This window comes from Condylura cristata, unplaced genomic scaffold (assembly GCF_000260355.1).
Source record: "Condylura cristata isolate star-nosed mole 26May11 unplaced genomic scaffold, ConCri1.0 scaffold00019, whole genome shotgun sequence".
NCBI lineage: Eukaryota > Metazoa > Chordata > Mammalia > Eulipotyphla > Talpidae > Condylura > Condylura cristata.
The window spans coordinates 3,951,588-3,970,522 of NW_004567120.1; the positions used below are offsets into that span (position 1 = coordinate 3,951,588).

At 36.5% G+C, this 18,935-nt stretch overlaps 1 protein-coding gene across 2 annotated transcripts in view; it reads right to left on the reverse strand.

Moving 5' to 3' along the window:
• Positions 1-18,935, reverse strand: part of LOC101634091 (charged multivesicular body protein 1b-2) — a 37,457-nt gene that overhangs the window by 9,702 nt on the left and 8,820 nt on the right. For both annotated transcript variants that reach the window (XM_012727104.1, XM_012727103.1), the window contains exons 2-3: positions 3,107-3,204; positions 472-618 (exon numbers count right to left, since the gene is read on the reverse strand). In XM_012727104.1, coding sequence (XP_012582558.1) covers positions 472-618; positions 3,107-3,204 — 245 coding nt within the window. The remainder of the gene's footprint in view (positions 1-471; positions 619-3,106; positions 3,205-18,935) is intronic.

Sequence of the window (18,935 nt, forward strand, 5' to 3'; positions counted from 1 at the left end):
GGGGAAGGGAGGGAAATGCACGGGACTATGGTGGTGGCACAGGGGTGATTTGGTGATGGGAAACCCATGGGGATTACAATTGAGATGAAAAAAAAATGTGAAAAATGATGTAAAAATAAACTTTTTAATAAAAAAAAAATTTATATAGCCTCTTAAATACATTACTTACAGATCAACTTATGAAATTTGTCTATTCTTTCCTTTACAATAAAAATACAGTATGCATTTCTGGTCTAGACACTAATTTAAACACTAGCTACCATTGATTTCTGACTCTTCCTTGGAAGACAACCAATTAGACCTTAATTTAAAAAGCTACTGACAACATCATTTTCCTCACTAAGCACTTTTATGTCTCTCTTGCACAAAAAGACCTTATCAGAAGCCCATAGCACCTTGCATTAGATTAAGATTTCTAATAAAATTAGTACTCTCATTAAACTGAAACCAAGACTTCTGATTAAGCTTTACCTTTCCCATTGTTACTGCAGTTTGAACTCTGGCTGCCACAGCATCAATCCTAGCACTCATTCTCAAGAAATTAATTGCTTGGTTCTTCTGACGGATTGCATTTTCAGCATGTATTCTTGCAACTTCTGTATTGCCCTTCTGAATTGCCTGTTTCAAACACAGCACAAGTAGCAAAGATAAACAGAGCATGAAGTAAAATTGGCTTATGTAAAATAATAAAAGCCATACAAACAAAATCACAACCAACATCATACTCAATATTGAGAAACATAAAGCATTCCTGCTAAGATCATAAACAAGGATGCCCACTGTCACCATAACTGTTCGACATAGTATTGGAAGTCCTAGTCAGCGCAAGTAGCCAAGAATAAGAAATAAAAGGAACCCAAATTAGAAAAAAAGAAAACAGTATTTGCAGGTGACATGCTATAGTACATAGAGAACCCAAAAGCCCTACCAAAAACTACCAGAAATAATCAATACAGTAAAATTACAGGATAAAAAAATCAGGATACAAAATTCAGCTGTAGTTCTATATTAATTAATATAAGAAAGGGAAACTTAAAATGACAATCCAATTTATAATGAGAAGGTGAAGCACCTATATATGAAAAATAAGACTGTTGAAGAAAAGACAAAAAAATGGTAAGATAGTATCAGCAGTTGCAGCAGTTTTAAGAAAACAATAATCATATGTCAGTTTCAAGTTTTTTTCCCCTAATTCAGTCTACTTCCATTTCCTTTACTAAAAGTTCTTTTTCCTTAAAGTTCTCAATTAAGAATAGGGTAAGACAGGGCCCTCCCTGGTGGTACAGTAGGTTAAAGCACAGCAGTAAGAAGCTAAATCCACTTCAACATGAGTTCAATCCCTGCCTGCCCTGGAGGTAATCCACATGGTGTGGCAGAACTCTCCTGACCCACCCGCTGCTCCCCTCAGCAGTGTACTTCGTCAGTCGGCCTGTTCTGCTCCCCATTCTGTCACTGGTGAATCCTCTCACCACCCCTGAACCTCTGGCCTGTATCCCAGTTATGTATGCATAAATAAATACATCTTTAAAAAAAAACAGACAAAAGGTGAATACCCAAAGTGAATGAATTTAAGGTTTGTGGATATGCTGTTATCAACGATATGGATATCTAAAGTAATAAAATATTAAATACAGGTTTACAAATACACATGCACAAAATAGAGTAAACAAAGCAAAACTGAAAATGCTATCCATAGAAAGGTCTACTTGCAAGTTTAGCACTGGGTGGCTTCTAGGAACTTGAATTGGGAGCGGGTTAGCTTCGTTACCAGAATATGAGTGGCTACTGTGCCTAACTGTACAAATAATGTGGTGTGTGCCAGTCAATGGTTTCCTTCTGTGAGTTTGGAATTTTGGTGGAGGAATTATGCTATAAGAGAATTCTAAGAAGCTTGATCCTGGATTCCTTCACACTTAGCCTAATGCATCTTTGATTTTTTTTTAACCTGGTTAACTTTCATTTACAACACTGCATATGATTTAGAGGTACAGGACCACACCCTTCAGATTATGTTACCATACCACACCTATCACCAAGACATTGAAAGTTCCATTTTGCTATGCATCTTTTTATTATAATACATCAGAGCCATAAGTACAACAGGATGCTCACCACTGTGAATATTCCTCGCAAATACATACTACACAAACCACAACACACATTAATACAAAGCACTGTTAAGATACAAAACTTTTGAGCTGTAAAAAAAAAAAAGTGAGCCAAAAACATTAAGTGCTCTTCTTACATATAAGTTTTATATTTCTCTGTAAGATTGGTTTGGGCTACAAACCAACAGGCAAGTTTTAAATGTGTATGTTTGCACATATAGATAATAATAAACAAAAGAACAACTATTAAGTATATTGTATAGTAAGAATCTACTTAGATATGTGATTTAGAATAATAAAGCCAGTAATCTGTCTTCAATGTAAAATAAACTCAGCTGTTTTTCCTTGATTATGCTCACTTTGTAACAGGGTGGTACCCAGCTAAAGGGGAGGTTCCAGGTTCTCTGCCCCTTCCAAAGGAAGGTGGAACTGAGCAGGGAGGAAAATAATCTGGAGAGGAGACTGAAGAGGAAGGAAGCAGGATGGAGAGGCAGAAATAGACCTGAGAGAGGGACATGGGAGCAGAAAGACATGCGAAAAAGTGGCTCTTGTTTCTTGGCCCTGGACTGGTTGAAACAGATGTGGGTGAGAGATTCATAGGGAGGATAACAATGTCAGCTTTTATAATATTGATTTTGATTTTGCGTTTTCCTCCCAGATTTCTTTGGCATTTCTGACCTTTCTTTATGGGCCCCTGCTGGAATGTGCTTTAGACTTGTGTCTGGCTTTCAGGCCTTGCTTTGAGTCAATACCTTTTGGATGGACTTTTACCCACCAGGGAATGGGTAACTTTGGGTGTTTGATTTGAAACTATATTCTTTGTCTTTTCTATAGTGCACACTAATTGTATTACAGTTCCTTTCCACGAAAGGTTATGTTTTGTCTTGTTGTGGTAGATGGCAGAACCTATTTAGAGTGGGCAGGTTTGGGGGCCCTGGGGTGCCCCTTTCCCTGCCCTGTAACAATTTCATGAGCTAAAAAAATTAAAAATGGCTTACCTTTTTAATCTTGGCCTTTTCAGCCTTTTCTTCTTTATCACATTTCTTAGCATTTCTATTAAGTTCTTTTGCAGCAAACTTTAAGTTAAAAAGGTGTTCTGAAAATATGTATTAAGGCTCTATGTTTTAAAAAGTAATTTCTCAACATAACTACTTGAAAATAAAATGTTAAAGTTATGAAATTATCATATAAGATTTTTATATTTAAAACAACTATTCATAAACTGTCTAAGGAAACAAAATTCTCTTTCTTCTGCATCTTTTCTATTAAAAGCAATCAAGTTAAAAGCAAGAAGATATTACCAGGGGAGAAAAAAACAACATTATCATGGAGAAAACTAGGAAGATATTACCTCACAAAGGAAAAAATCACCAGTAAGACATTTCAGTATCGTTTGCCTTCTGAAATGAAGAACTGATAAAGGTACAGTATGAAATCTAGTGTTGCTACCAAAAAAAACCCCACAAAACACTAAACAATTTTGAACTGAGAGACATTTACAATATAATAAGCCAATATATTTCTCAAATTTCAAGTCCATGAAAATTAACATTAAAGAACTGTCACAGAGACAAGGAGAGATGCCAACTAAATGCAATACAGGATCATGCATTGGATACTGGAACAGAAAAAGGTTACTAGTAGAAAAATTGTGAAATCCAATTAAGAGCTATGTTGTTCAGTTAATAATTTTGTGGTGAAACTGAGTTCTTTTTATTGATAATTATAATATGGCTATAACTCCAGCTGGACCTGAACGTCCCAGACACGTGCAGGGGAAAACCTGCTGGACATCCCACCCACCATATCCCTTATTTCTCTACCAAAAGCCCAGCCACTATGCCACAAGCCAGGATCTACTCCAGGGAAGGCCCCAGCTACTGAATTCACAACTTAGTAAAATCCCAACAGTTCACATCTACAGCAAAGCAACCCTGAATACAATGGGGTAAAAGGAAAACACAAAGGGTCAAAAAAGTTCTTAATTCAACAATACACCACAGAAAGAAAATCAAAGTCTAGAACTCAGTGAAGACATGGAAGATCTTTTTTTCCTATCAGATAAAGAATTCTTATTTGTCTGCAGAAAAACATCTGTTGGCATTTTAAATGGGTAACAATTATAAACTGCCTCAGGGAGTACCAGTATTTCCTGAGTATTTTTATTCAAGAGAATGAAGTTTTTCCACCTGTTCAAGTCTCTTATGCCAGATAGATTGCTGGATAATTTTGTGATTTTTCTTGTATAGATTTTAAATCTCTTATTCTTTTTGCTATCCTTTATAAAGTATCCATTTTTACCTTAATAATAAGTACCTAGTTAGGTATGTCCTAGGATGTCTAGAGACAAAATATATGAATGAGGTTAAATGCTTCTAATGTTTTTTTTACTTAATTTACTTCTTTTATTATTTTTAATTTTTAAAAATTTCTTACATTATTTATGTACAATATTAGACATTTGCTTAGCTCTTGAAAAAAATTCAAATTTGTTTTTGTTCTCTACTTGAATCCAGAATGATTGAATACTGAATCACTGATATAGAAGGAAATAAAGTAAAAGTAAGAAATTTTTCTTTTCCTAAATCATCTCCAAACAGAAGTAATATCTCTGTAGGATAGGTCACTGTAGTTACAAGTTGAATTAAGAAAACAATTATTTTAGATGAATTCATGTAGATAAATTCTGTAATTGATTTTTAAATGATTTCGGTTTCTCATATGTAAAATTTACTATAAACTGCATATAGGATTCTCTGCTGAATGACAAATAAAGTCAACTCCTTCTTAAGATCGTCTTGGCAAAAAAAACTGACAAAAAAAAATCAAGAGATGATCCATTACAAAAATTCATTTAATATGATAATGCTATTTTCTGTTTTATTTATTTTAGAAATAAATAAAAGATAGTACAAAAGGTCAATGAAACCAACAGCTTGTTTGAAAAAAATGGACAAACCTCTAGCTAGTATCACAAACAAAAAGGGAGAAGACTAACAAATAGAATCAGAAAAATAGAGAAGTTATAGTAAACATCTCAGAAATGGAGATGATCATAGAGATTACTATGAACGTGTATATGCAAGCAAGTCAACAAACAGATATATTCTTACCAATAAACACTGTTCTAAGAGTGAACCAGGAAGTAGAAAATCTGAACAAACCAAAAAGCTAGGATCCAGTCATCAAAGGTCTCCTACAAAACAAAAGTGGTGGACCCGATAGTTTCATCAGTGAAGTCTACCAAACTTTCAAAAATGAACTAATAATTCTCCTCCCAAAGTATACCAAAAAACTGAGAAAGAGGAAGAATTCCACCAAATACATTTTATGAGGGCAATATTACCTTGGTACCAAAATTAGACAAAGCACCACAAAAAAAAAAACCTACCAATTTCCATGAAGAACATAGATGTAAAAATCCTCAACAAAATCTTAGAAAATCAAATTCAATAATAGTTTAAAAGGATCATATATCATGATCGTGGGATTTATCCCAGAGACTCAAGGATGGTTCAACATCTGAAAATCAATCATTGTAATTCAGCACATCAACAAAAGGAAAGATAAAAAACTTATGATCATATTGACATACCACCCCACACCTGTGAGAATGGCTCATATCAAAATGACCAGAGACAAATGTTGTCAAAGAAGTACAGAAATAGAAACCTACTTACACTGTGGATGGGAATGTAGGCTGGTCTAGGCATTATGGAAAATAGTACAGAGATTTCTCAAAATATTAAACATAGACTTATCATGACCTAGCCATTCCTTTTTAAGTGTCTAGTCATGATAGCTTATCTATCACACGCATATTTTCTCCATAGAGCACATCATAGCCTTCCTTTAGGAACAGTACATAGTATTTCAATACTATCCTTTGGGACCATGTGAAACAATGAAATCACCAACAAAAAGCACAAACAATGCAAAAAAAATTGTGGCATTACATACAAAGCTAATGGAGGCATTTATAGTATGAGTCAAAATAAAACAGAACATCAAACTGATAGGTGGAAATACATGTGCCTCCACCACACAAATTTTACTGCCTGCACATGTTCAAGAATGATTCTGAAAGGTCTGAAAGGGCAATAAGCACTGACTTTCAGGTTACAGAGAGACTCTTAAGTATGCAAATCTGAAAATACAGGATCCAAGAATGAGTGAATAATGATGATTTCATAAAAAACAAAATTTTGCCGCCTAACATATTGAACTTAGGGAGAATGATAATTATTAAACACATGGGTAAACTCAGAGAAATATTCACTATAACCATAATGTTTAATTTTGAAAATAAAATGCAATAAAAACATAACACAGGATGGAATAAATGTATATATATATATATACACATAGATACATACATAAAATATATACATACATACTATATATATATACATATATACATACATACTTAGGAATTTTATTATATAGACATTAACTGTGTATTTTAAAATATGAAGGTTGCTGCGAATAAAAGAACAGGTAACTTCCAAAATACCAAAGGAAAAAAATTGAATAAATCACTAAATATATCAAGGTGATAAAAAAGAAATGAAACAGAGAAAACAGGGTAAATGGAAATCATAAAATAATGTATAAACATAAAATATAATCATCATAAAAGTATAATCATAAAATAAATGTATTTTTAAGGTCTTTTTGATTCCTAAATCCATTTTTTACAAGGAGTGCTTTGCAAGATCAGTGCTTTTAGGAACATACTTTGGTAAATGTAGCTGTACAGCATAATACTTCATGTCTACAAGGTGCCAACTAAAACAACAAGCTGCTTGTAAACATTAACACAGTCATATTGTCTAGCAGAGATACTGAGCAGGGCATTTCATAGAAAGAATGGGGTTATCACTGCTGTTTTTCTTTTGCAGAGGTACCAGGTACTCATTAACTGATAGTCACCATATATGTTTACCTCATACCTTCAAGTCCTTTGTTTTCCTATCATATATATTTAAGCTCATGAAAAAGTTTATACTAAAGTGGTGATGTTTATCTGTGTTATGTTATGATTCTACATAAATTTTCACTCAGAAAAGAAACGATACTCTGCTACTAAAAAAGTTAGAAAAATGGACCCCTCCCTAGTGAAGCAATGGATTAAAGCACAGTACTCTGAAGCTATCCACAACCACTGCAGCAGGAGTTCCGTCCCTGGCCAGGGAGGTGAGCCACATGGCATGGTAGACCTCTCCTGTCCCGCCAACTGCTCCCCTCAGCAGTGCATTTCAGCAAATCCACCTGTTCTGCTCTCACTCTGTCTCTGGTGAATCCTTTCAACACCCACACCTCTGACCTGAACCCCAGTTCTTGTATATATAAATAAAACATTTTTTAAAAGTTAGAAAAATGTCAGTGATATACAGACTTGTTTAATGTCATAGACTGCTATAAATAAATTGTATCAACACCCAACACCAAAAATGCAGGAAGCAGAATCTCAGAAAAAAAGAAGTTTTTTGAAATTAAATGCTTTTAGCTTTGCACAATACTCTTTGCATATTCCTATTTTGATATGATCTTGAAACCTCATCAAAGACCAGATGTATTAGTTACCATTAAAGGTCACATTCTGGAATTTTCAATTTAGTAGCTCTGATATGGATCTTCAGAAAGCTGTAATTTTAAAAACGAGTTCCATCCCTGGCCAGGGAGGTGAGCCACATAGCATGGTAGACCTCTCCTGTCCTGCCAACTGCTCCCCTCAGCAGTGTATTTCAGCAAATCCACCTGTTCTGTTACCACTCTGTCTCTGGTGAATCCTTTCACCACCTACACCTCTGACCTGAACCCCAGTTCAGAGGGATTTAAATACATACTTAAGTTTAGATACCACTTATTTTGTATCTTCTTGCACAGGAAAATTGAAATTGTGAATATTTTTGCTGCTACTTTAAGGAGTAAAAGAGATCATGGATTTCTATATGATTTTTATGATGCATAAAAATATATAGAGGACAGATTATAAAAATATATGTATATACTCAGAACAACGGGAGCATTCCAATATATGCATGTAAGAATATAAATGCATATCATAACAATCAATCGAAAAGATCCAAGATCTCTTATGCACAATTCTAAAAATCAAACATTCTGAAAACTGAGTTATACACAATATTTCATAGCAAATCATAACCTGACAGGAAGAAATATGCTAACAAAACAATCTCAACCAACTATGTATAATCTTTAATTCATCTCACTTACTTTCCATGTTTCACTGTAGAAATATAAATGTGTGTGATTACAAGGTGCTGGCCCAAGCTTCCAAGATATAATGCAATATATGCCATTTTTGCTTTGCCTTTCTAATCATTAAAGAAGTCAGAATTTTGAATATTAAAGCAAATGACAACTAAAATTGAAACCTGTTTTCCTGTGTAGTTTTCTCAATCATCCATGGTATTAGTGGCTATTGTTTAAAATGCTCATACCTTAAAAGTATAAAAGCGTCTGTGATTGAGAAGAGAATGTTGTATTTTTTTTTTGGAAAGGAGCACTATGTAAAATAGACACTTCTCTGCATAATCAAACAATCTCTAAAATTCTATATACAACATTTTCTCTTTTTGTTTATTAAAACTGCTGTTTAAAAATTTTACATATTGGTTTATTATTTCACAATATAGGTTCTCTCACCTCGGGTGGTCACCATAGTTTTCCTACCACTAAAGCATACACGGTCCTCTACAATAGTCTACAGGTGCTGTTGTCCACTGCCCCTTTTTACTACCCTCCCCCACTCACTTTCCACCACCTTCTCCTCCTGAACATCTCAGATTTACAGTCTGAGTTCCAGTGTCAGTATTAAAGTTTTTCTTTGTGTCTGATCCTTTGGTTTCTCTATAGTTTATATATAATTGGAACCATCCAATGTTTATCATTCTCATTCTTGCTCACTTCACTTAGAATAATTCCTACCAGTTTCATCCAATACTATTTACTTCAAAATAGTATTTTATTATATATGTATGTATACCACATGTCCTTGACCCACTCATTTGTTCTGAGTATTTAGGTGATTTCCGTATCTCCACACTTCTTTCCACAGAGGCTGGACCAGTCTACACTCTCCCCAAATGTAAGAGAGCTCCCTTTTCTCCATATCCTTGCCAGCACTTGGTGTTATTAGATTTCTGAATACAGTCATTCTCTTACAAGTGTGAGAGGTGTTATCTCATTGTTGTTTTGATTTGCATTTCCCTGATAAGTGATAGAGTATTTTTTCATGTCTGTAACCATCTGTAGCCAAATTTTCAACAGCATTTATTGAAGAGGTCTTCCTTCTTTCTGTATACATACTTCACTTCTTTGTCATAGATTAGTTATCTACAAATGTGTGACTTTATTTCGGGGTCTCAGTTAGGTGCCATTGGTCTGTATTTCTGATTTTGTTCAAGTACCAGACTGTCTTTATGGTATAATTTAAAGTCTGGAAGTGTGATACCTTCTTTATTTCTTTTTTAGTCAGAAGAGCTTTGGCTATTCTGTTTTTTGCATTTCATATATGGATTTCAGTCATCTTTGTTCTATATCTTTTAAGAAAAACACTGGGATTTTTATTGGAAATATATTTAATCTGTAAATTACTTTGGATAGGACAGCAATTTTGACCATGTTAATTCTTCCTATCCAGTTACAGGAAATTTCTTTTCATTTATTTGTGTCCTTGGTTTCTCTTAGCAATGTTTTATGGCTTACTTGTATAGGTACTTCACCTCCTTTATTAGGTTTATAGTATTTAATATATTTGGTTATCAAGACTGTAAATGGGAAGTCTCTAATTTCTTCTCTAGCTCATTATTTGTATATAGGAAGGCAACTCATGTTTGTGTGTTGATTTTGTATTCTGCCACTTTGCCGAACAGATTTACTGTTTTAGTTTTTCCATGCAGTATTTGGAGTTTTCTATGTATATGATCTGCAAATAATAGCTTTACTTCTTATTCTTAAATTTCGATCATTTGTCTTTCTCTTGGAAAAGTCCTCTAGCTAGGACTTCTAATAGTATGTTGAATAGTGGTAGTAAGAGTAGACATCCCTGTCCCCTACCAGATATTAGTGTAAAGGCTTTCAGTTTTTCACCATTCAGAATGATATTAGTGATGGGATTGTAACATGGCTTTTATTATGTTATGATACAGTTCATTTACTCGCAATTTTTCATGAGTTTTTTTTTTTTAGATTTGTTTATTTATTTATGCATACAGAACTGGGATACAGGCCAGAGGTGCAGGGGTGGTGAGAGGATTCACCAGAGACAGCGTTGGGAGCAGAACAGGCAGACTGACAAAGTACACTGCTGAGGGGAGCAGCGGGCAGATCTGCCGCACCATGTGGGTCACCTCTGGGGCAGGGATCGAACTCATGCTGAAGTGACTTTAGCTTCTTAGTGCTGTGTGTTAACCCAGTGCGCCACCAGGGAGGGCTCTCATCAGTTTTTAATCATAAATGAATGCTGCCTCTTACCAAATGCTTCCGCAGCATCTGTTGACATGATTATGTTTTTTCCTTCCTTTTGTTTTGTTAATGTAGTGAATTACACTGATTTTTCAAATGTTAAACCATCCTTGTTTTCCTAGCATAAATCTCAATTGCTGTAGGTGAAGTCAGGAACATGCCACAAAGGAATGCTAAGAAGTATTCTCTCCCACAAAAGCAATTAATAGGGAGAAGTGGTCAATTCTTGGTGTTGGACAAAGTTGGGGTCCCAATTAAAGCAGGGGATTAGGTTAAAAAAAAAAAAAAGCAGGGTAAGGAAGATAAGAGAATTAACAACCTGCAACCCATATATCTGCTCCCTGCCTCTATCCACGAAGCCTACACACTTCACCCAAGAGGAAAGAAGGAAAAGACAGTCCATGGAAGAATTCTGGGACATTAGAAGGCTACAGAAAGCAACAAATGGGCAAGCAGGGGCAGCAGTGCTGCTTCAGCGTGGGACTGAGGGTAGGGGGTTAGCTGGGAGGTCTCCTGGAGCCTTATGGGAATAAGTCTCTGAAAGCTGACTAGAAGTCTCTGGCGCCACCTAGTGATCAGAACAAAACCACCAACCACCATCACTTGAAACTAGGAGGCTTAGCTGAGGTTATTCCAAGAGGGACATACTATTTAACCACCAGTGGGAGAGGCATCAGGAGAAGTCTTGTAGGGACAGTCCCTACATTGGTGGCCTCTAGATACCACAAGCTCCCACATGGAACAAGACCTCAGGAGACCCCACATTTGCCCAACTACCTCAGGGGACAAGAAAGAACACCAAAATCACAGCTGCAGTGGGGACTTGAACACTCCACCACTTATGACCTGCCTCTCAGAGCGTGTTCTACATCCTCCTTCAGTAAGCCAAAAGGGACTCTGGGAAAACTGTACTACCCAGTCTTACAGTGCTTCCTAGTGGACCAGACGAAAACAGCAAGGACTAGCTAACTGGGAGCCATCAGAGCTCTGAGAAGCAATTCTTGCCAACCTATTTGTGTGTCTGCCTGTTTGTTTTGATTCCTCGTTGTTCACTTGGTAGTCTTTTGTGCCTTCTTTCTTTTTAATCATGGTTCTCTGTCTCCTCTAGTTTTCTCCTTTTCCTCCCCAACATCATTACTACTTTCTCTTCTCTGTCATTTCCCCTCCCTTTCCTTCTCCTCTTTCCTATTCCCCCATATAACCTTAACTTCTTTCTATCACCTTCCTTCCCTTTACATCTTCTTATCATCCTCCACTTTCCTTTTATGTGTTCTCTCACCCCTTATTCTCTTTTAACTCTGATATTCTGAGACGCACATAGAGAGACCTAGCAGTTCAACAGAGAAAAATATTCCACCCACCTTGCAGGTACCTCCCAGAGAGTAGGCCAAAGAGTGTTTCTGGAGTCTCAGGACTCTACGGGACACCCTTGACGACTACTGGCTGAGATGTCAGATTTAATCACACAAAGTGGGGGCTGGAAAGAAGGGGACAAAGCACAACTCAGAACAACATCTTCCACAATCAAAGATTGTCTGGAAATGTACCCAGCCACAGTGGCTGAGACACAAGGCAGACATATCCAACTCACAAGAGAAATCAGAAGTAATGCCCACCAGCACCAGTAGAACAGAGGTGCTTCAAACAGAGCAAATTTGAAGGCTAACTATGAGATGAAAAAAAAAAATACAACAGATCAAGAAGGCCCTTGCCACGTCCCCTCCCGTGGCGCCTAAGTGAGAAATCCTCAGAGCTTGGCACGGTCAAGGTACCAGGCACACGGGAGGAATACGTGGCCCACCAGGAATAAAAGAATGGCTGATTCTCGAATGGTCACTGTGACTTTTTGATTTGTTTTCAGATTCTGTTGATGCACAACAAAAAAATGCTATGGATACTGTGCTTCGTTTCTAATGATACTCTTGATAGGAATGTAACTTCCTCTATTTTCGATACTGATTTACTCCTGAGAAACTCCCTTACAATCTTTAATATTATTATACAATTAACTCCTATATACCAGGTGGTTTGTGAAATGAATGGAGAGAGTGATTAAAAGGATTAGAAAGGCATAGGTGATAGGGCATTTGTTTAGCAGCACTGAAACTTGAATGCACGGTGGTTTCCTAGGGCCCCAAGTTGGTTTTGGGCCCCTGGCAACATCACAGAAACAAAAAGAAATTAATGTATTACCAGTCATGCCTCTATTGAAAAAATCATTGTACCCCTATATTTGCTTGCCAAGAAAAACTGTATAAATGCTCTGCACTCTTAAAAATAAATGACATTCAGATATGCACTCCTAGAAGTCGTGTCTGTCACTCAACCTCATCCTTGTCCACCCTGCGCCAGAATTGCCATCCCTGAAACTTGTCTCCTGCTCCTGCTGCGCTGGTCGGCGGCAGGCCCTTTCTGGAAACAATACACCACAGAAAGAAAATCAACCTCCAGAAACCAATAATATAGACAAAGAAGAATATCTCCACCTAATAGACAAGGAATCCAAAAAGGCCATGGTGAAAACAATTAAAAAGCTAAGAGAAAATGGAGAAATAGATAAGAATATAGATGATGAACTGAGGAAGAAATTGAAGGAACTCTCCAGTTCCTTCAACCATAGACAAGTGAAGGAGCTCACGAACTCTGGGAAAAGCCATGAAAATAGAAGAAATGTAAAAATGATTCAGTATTCTTGAAGATTCAGACATAAAAAGAACCCAAATAGAAAAGGAAAGAGGGCCCTCTCTGGTGCTGCAAGCTAGCTGCAGGTGCATTAGTACCAGTTTGATCCCAGCCCCAGAGGTGATCCACATGACACAGCAGACCTCTCCTGTCTTACCCGCTGCTCCCCTCAGCAGTGCACTTCGTCAATCTGCCTGTTCTGCTCCTCGCTTTGTCTCTGGTGTTTTCTCTCACCAACCCTGCACCTCTGGCCTGTACCCAAGTTCTGTATGCATAAATAATCTTTTTAAAAAGGGGGAGGGGAAGGAAAGAGAAGTACAAAGGAAAAAGAATGAAGTCACTTCAAGAACTTTCTGATGCCATGAGGAAAGGAAACAGGAGTAATAGGTGTCCCAGAAGACAAAGAACAGAGAGCCAAAAAAATATTCAAGGAGATAACTGAAGAGAACTTTCCAAACATGAAGAAGGAAATGAAAATAATAATATAGGAAGCGAAAGAGGATGAATTATCACAATACAAAGAAGCCTACAGCAAAACACAACAGTAACATTTCGAAAGGCTCACAAGGAAAAAGTAATGAAACTGCTAAGGGGGCAGAAACAGATAATCTACAAAGGAAAATCAATTAGGGTAACAACAAGCTTCTCCAAAGAAACACTATAGGCAAGAAGAGAATGAAGGGGCATATTCAACAAACTCCAACTCAACAAACCCTGCGAAGCTCTCTTTCCTCTATGATGGAAAAATTAAAATCTTCCATGACAAACAAAATCTCCACAAATTCACACTATTAAACCCCACTACAAAAAGTACAAGAAGGAACTCTAGAACTAATACTAGAGTACTAACAGAAGAGTGAATAGGAAAAACAGAACAAGGTACAGAACATTACCACAATATGACAAGCAAAATGGGAAATATAAGTGCCTCTGTATCAGTATTAACTCTTAACTGTCAATGGTCTGGACTTATCAATAAAAAGACATAGTAGGAGACTGGATCAAAAAACAGAACCCGGGGCCCTCCCTGGTGGCGCAGCATGTTAAAGCACTGCACTGAGAAGCTAAAGCCACTTCCGCATGAGTTCGATTCCCACCTGCCCCGGAGGTGACCACATGGCGTGGCAGACCTCTTCTGACCCGTCTGCTGCTCCCCTCAGCAGTGTACTTCGACGATCTGCCTGTTCTGCTTCCCACTCTGTCTCTGGTGAATCCTCTCACTGCTCCTGCAGCTCTGGCCTGTACCCCAGTTCTGTATGCATAAATAAATAAATCTTTAAAAAAAAAACAGAACCCAATATTTTGCTGTCTTCAGGAAACACTCGTAACTACAAAAGATAAACACAGAAAGAAAGTAAAAGGTCAGAAAATAATCCTACAAGCAAATGAACCAAAAAAATAAGGCAGGCATACCTATATTCCTATCAGATAAGACAGACTTCAAGGTAAAAAGAGACACAGATGGTCACTACACTATTATTAGGGGAAAATACATCAGGAATACATAACACTTATCAACATACACTCACCTAAAGAAGGAGCACTGAAATATGCCAAGACAATTATCATCTCTGAAAAAAGACATCAGAGAAAATACATACATAGTAGGAAACTTCAACATACCACTCCTGCCACTGGATAGATCAACAAGACAAAAAATAGGAAAGGACATTAGAGCACTAAACAAGGATCTAGACTTCATGGGTTTCACAGAACTCTACAGGATACTGCACCCAAAGAAATCTGAGTACACATTTTTTTTTCAAGTGCACATGGATCATACTCCAAAACTAATCAAATACTGGGGAACAAGACAAACATCAACAGGTATGCCAAGATTAAAATTATACCAACTACTTGCTCTGATCAACCTAGAAATAAACCTAAAAGCATTAACCTAGAAATAAGCTATGAAAAGAAAGCAGGGAAAACTCCTACCTCATGGAAATGGAAATCCACACTACTGGGAGATCACTGGATCAATGAGGAAATCAAGGAAGAAATTAAAAAAAAAAACCTCAAGATGAATGACAATGAGGATACAACCCTCCAAAAGTATGGACATGGCAAAAGCAGCTATATGGAGAAAATACATAGCAATAAAGGCTTACATCAAGAAACAACAAAGAATTAAAAGAAATAACCTAATCTCCCACCTTAAGTAACTGGAAAAATAGCAACAAAAAGTTCAAAAGCCAGTAGAAGAAAGGAAATGATAATCAAAGCAGAAATAAATGAAATAGAAGTTAACAAAATAATTCTTTTGATCAACGAAAGTTGGTTTTTGAAAAAATATATAAACAAACCTCTAACCAGTCTCACAAAGAAAAAACAGGAATAAGCACAAATAAATAGGATAATAAATAAAAGAGAAGAAATCACAACAGACACAGCAGAAATCAAAAGAATAGAGGTTACAATGAACAGTTATATGGAAACAAGTTCAACATCTAGAAGAGATGTACGAATTCCTACAACTTTATAATCATCCAAAGCTACAAAGAGAATAGAACACCTAAACAGACAAATTACAAGCTGTGAAACTGAAACAGTAATCAAAACCTCCCCAAAAACAAAAGCCCAGAAAACAGAGTGCTTTACAAATCAGTTTGCCTATCCTACACAAACTCTTTCAGAAAAAAATTGAGAAAGAGATAATACCAAATACGTTCTATGAAACCAACAATACACTAATACCAAAACCAAACAAGGATATCACCAAAAAAAGAAAATTACAGGCCAATCTCATGAACACTGATGCAAAAATCCTCAATAAAATCCTAGCCAACAGAATTCAACAATGCATCAAGAAGATAAACCACCATGAGCAAGTGAAATTTATTCCAGGGTCACAAAGATGATTCAACAGACTCAAATCAATTAATGTAACCCAACACATCAACAAAAAGAAAGTAAAAAAAATGAACATATCAACAGATGCTGAGAAAGCATTATGACAAAGCTCAGCATCCATTTATGATAATAGGCTCTTTAAATTCTTGAGATAATAGGAGAACACCTAAACATAGTAAAGACCATATACAACAAACCCAGAACCAATATTATTCTCAATGTTGAGAAGCTGAAAGACTTTCGTTAAGGTCAGGAACAATACAAGGATGTCCACTCTCACCACTGCTTTTCAATATAATACTGGAAGCCCTACCTAGAGCAATAAGATAAGAAAAAGGCATACAAGGACTCCAAATAGGGAAAGAAGTAAAACTATCACTATTTGCAGATGATATCACATACACAGAGAACCCCAAAACCTCTACAGAAAAACATCAAAATAATCAGTGAAGTAGCAGGATAAAAAAAAATCAATACATAAAAATCAGTAGCCTTCCTATATACAACCAATCTGAAGAAGAAATAAAAATAAAACATTCCCTTTATAACTGAACCAAAAAAGAGCAAATACTTGGGACTAAACCTAACAAAAGAAATGAAGGACCTCTACAAAGAAAGTTATAAAACACTGTTAAAAGAAATAGAAGACACAAAGAAATAGAAAGACATCCTTTGCTCATAGATTTGAAGAATTAACATTATTAAAATGGCCATCCTACCAAAAGCAATTTACAGATTCAATGCTATTCCAATAAAAATTCCAATGACATTCTTTAAAGAAATAGAATTAAGAGGGGAGAGAGGAAGTAAACATTGTTTTAAAATGAACAATAATATAGATACATAAATAAAATTTTTTAAAAGTTGGTAAAAATATATTAAATGGGATTAAAATTGAAAAAAAAACTTTACATATCAAAAAAAAAGGAAATAGAACAAATACTGATGAAATTCATAATGAGTCACAAAACCCTCAAATACCCAAGGTTCTCCTGACCAAAAAGGAAGGGAATGAAGGCACCACACTCCAAGACTTTAAACTATTCTACGAAGCCATAATAATCAAAAGTGCATCGTACTGGAACAAGGACACACAGACCACTGTATTCCATAGAAAACCCAGAAATAAAGCCACAGTTTTACAGAGAACTAATCTTTTACAGAGGAGTGAATAATATACAATGGAACAAATAAAGTTTGTTCAATAAATGGTGCTGGGAAAACCCAGCTCCTACATGCGAAACAATGAAGCTAGACTACTGTCTCACACCACACACACACACACACAAAAAAAAAAAAACTCAAAATGGATTAAAAAACTAGACATAAGACCTGAGAGCATAAAACATATAGAAGAAAATATAGGCAACACACTACAAATCATACACCTCAGTAACATCTTTAATGACTCATCCCCCAAAGCAAAGAAAGTGAAGGAAAAGACAAACACCTGGGACTGCATCACACTGAAAAGCTTCTATACAGCAGAAGAGACATCAACCAAAACAAAGAGACACCCCACTGACTGGGAGAAAATTTTTGCACATAATGCTAGTGATAAGGGACTAATCAAGAAGATCTACAAAGAACTAATAAAAGTCAACATATATAACGTGAACAACCATTAAAAACTAGACAGAACAGGGTCCTCCCTTGGGGCGCTGCAGGTTAAAGCACAGCACTAAGAAGCTAAAGCCACTTCAGCATGAATTCAATCCCTGCCCCAGAGGTGACTCACATGGCGTGGCAAACCTCTCCTGACCCGCCGACTGCTCCCCACAGCAGTGTACTTCGTCAGTCAGCCTGTTCTGCTCCCCACTCCCTGGTGAGTCCTCTCACTGCCCCTGCAACTCTGTCCTGTACCCCAGTCCTGAATGCAGAAATAAATCTTTTTTTAAAATGGACAGAATAGCTAAAAAGACACTTCTCCAAAGAGGAAATGCAAATAGTCAATTGGCATATGAAAAAAAAAAATGTTCAACATCACTAGTAACCAGGGAAATGCAAAACCACAATGAAATAACATCTCACACCAGTGAGAATAGCATATATTTAAAAAAAAAAAAAAACTAGCAATAACAAATGTTGAGGAGGATGTAAAGAGAAAGGAAACCTCCTACAATGCTGGTGGGAATACAAATTGGTCCAGCCACTATGGAAATCTGTGTGTGGAGGTTCCTTAAATTGCTAAAAATGGACCTCCCATATGAGCCAGCAACTCCACTCCTGGGTATTTACCCAAAGGACACAAAAACATTAATTCAAAAGGGCACCTGTACCCCTCTGTTTATGCAGCACTATTCACAATAGGGAAGCTATGGAAACAACCCAAATGCCCCCAAATACATGACTGGATCAAGATGTGGTATATTTACACAATGGGTATTACTGAGCAATCAAAAAAAATTGCCACTTGCAGCAACTCTTGCACTTGCAGCAATATGGATGGAGCTGGAAGGAATCATGCTCAGTGAAGCTGGCCAGAAAAAAAAAGAAAAATACTGCATAGTTCCCCTTTTAGGAGGAATGTAAGGGATCGGGGGTGGGGGGAGTAATTAAAGTAAAAATCAAAATCAACACACAACTATAAACCAGTGACATTCCATAGGGGGGAAGAGAGGAGAGTTGCAACAAAACAGGGGTGGGAAGTACATATGGGACGATGCTGATGGCACAGGGGTTAACTGGTGGTGGGAATTCCATGCAGACTACAACCAGGATGAAAAAACATACATTGTACAAAATGAGGAATGAAGCAAATATATATATATATATATATATATATATATATATGAGACT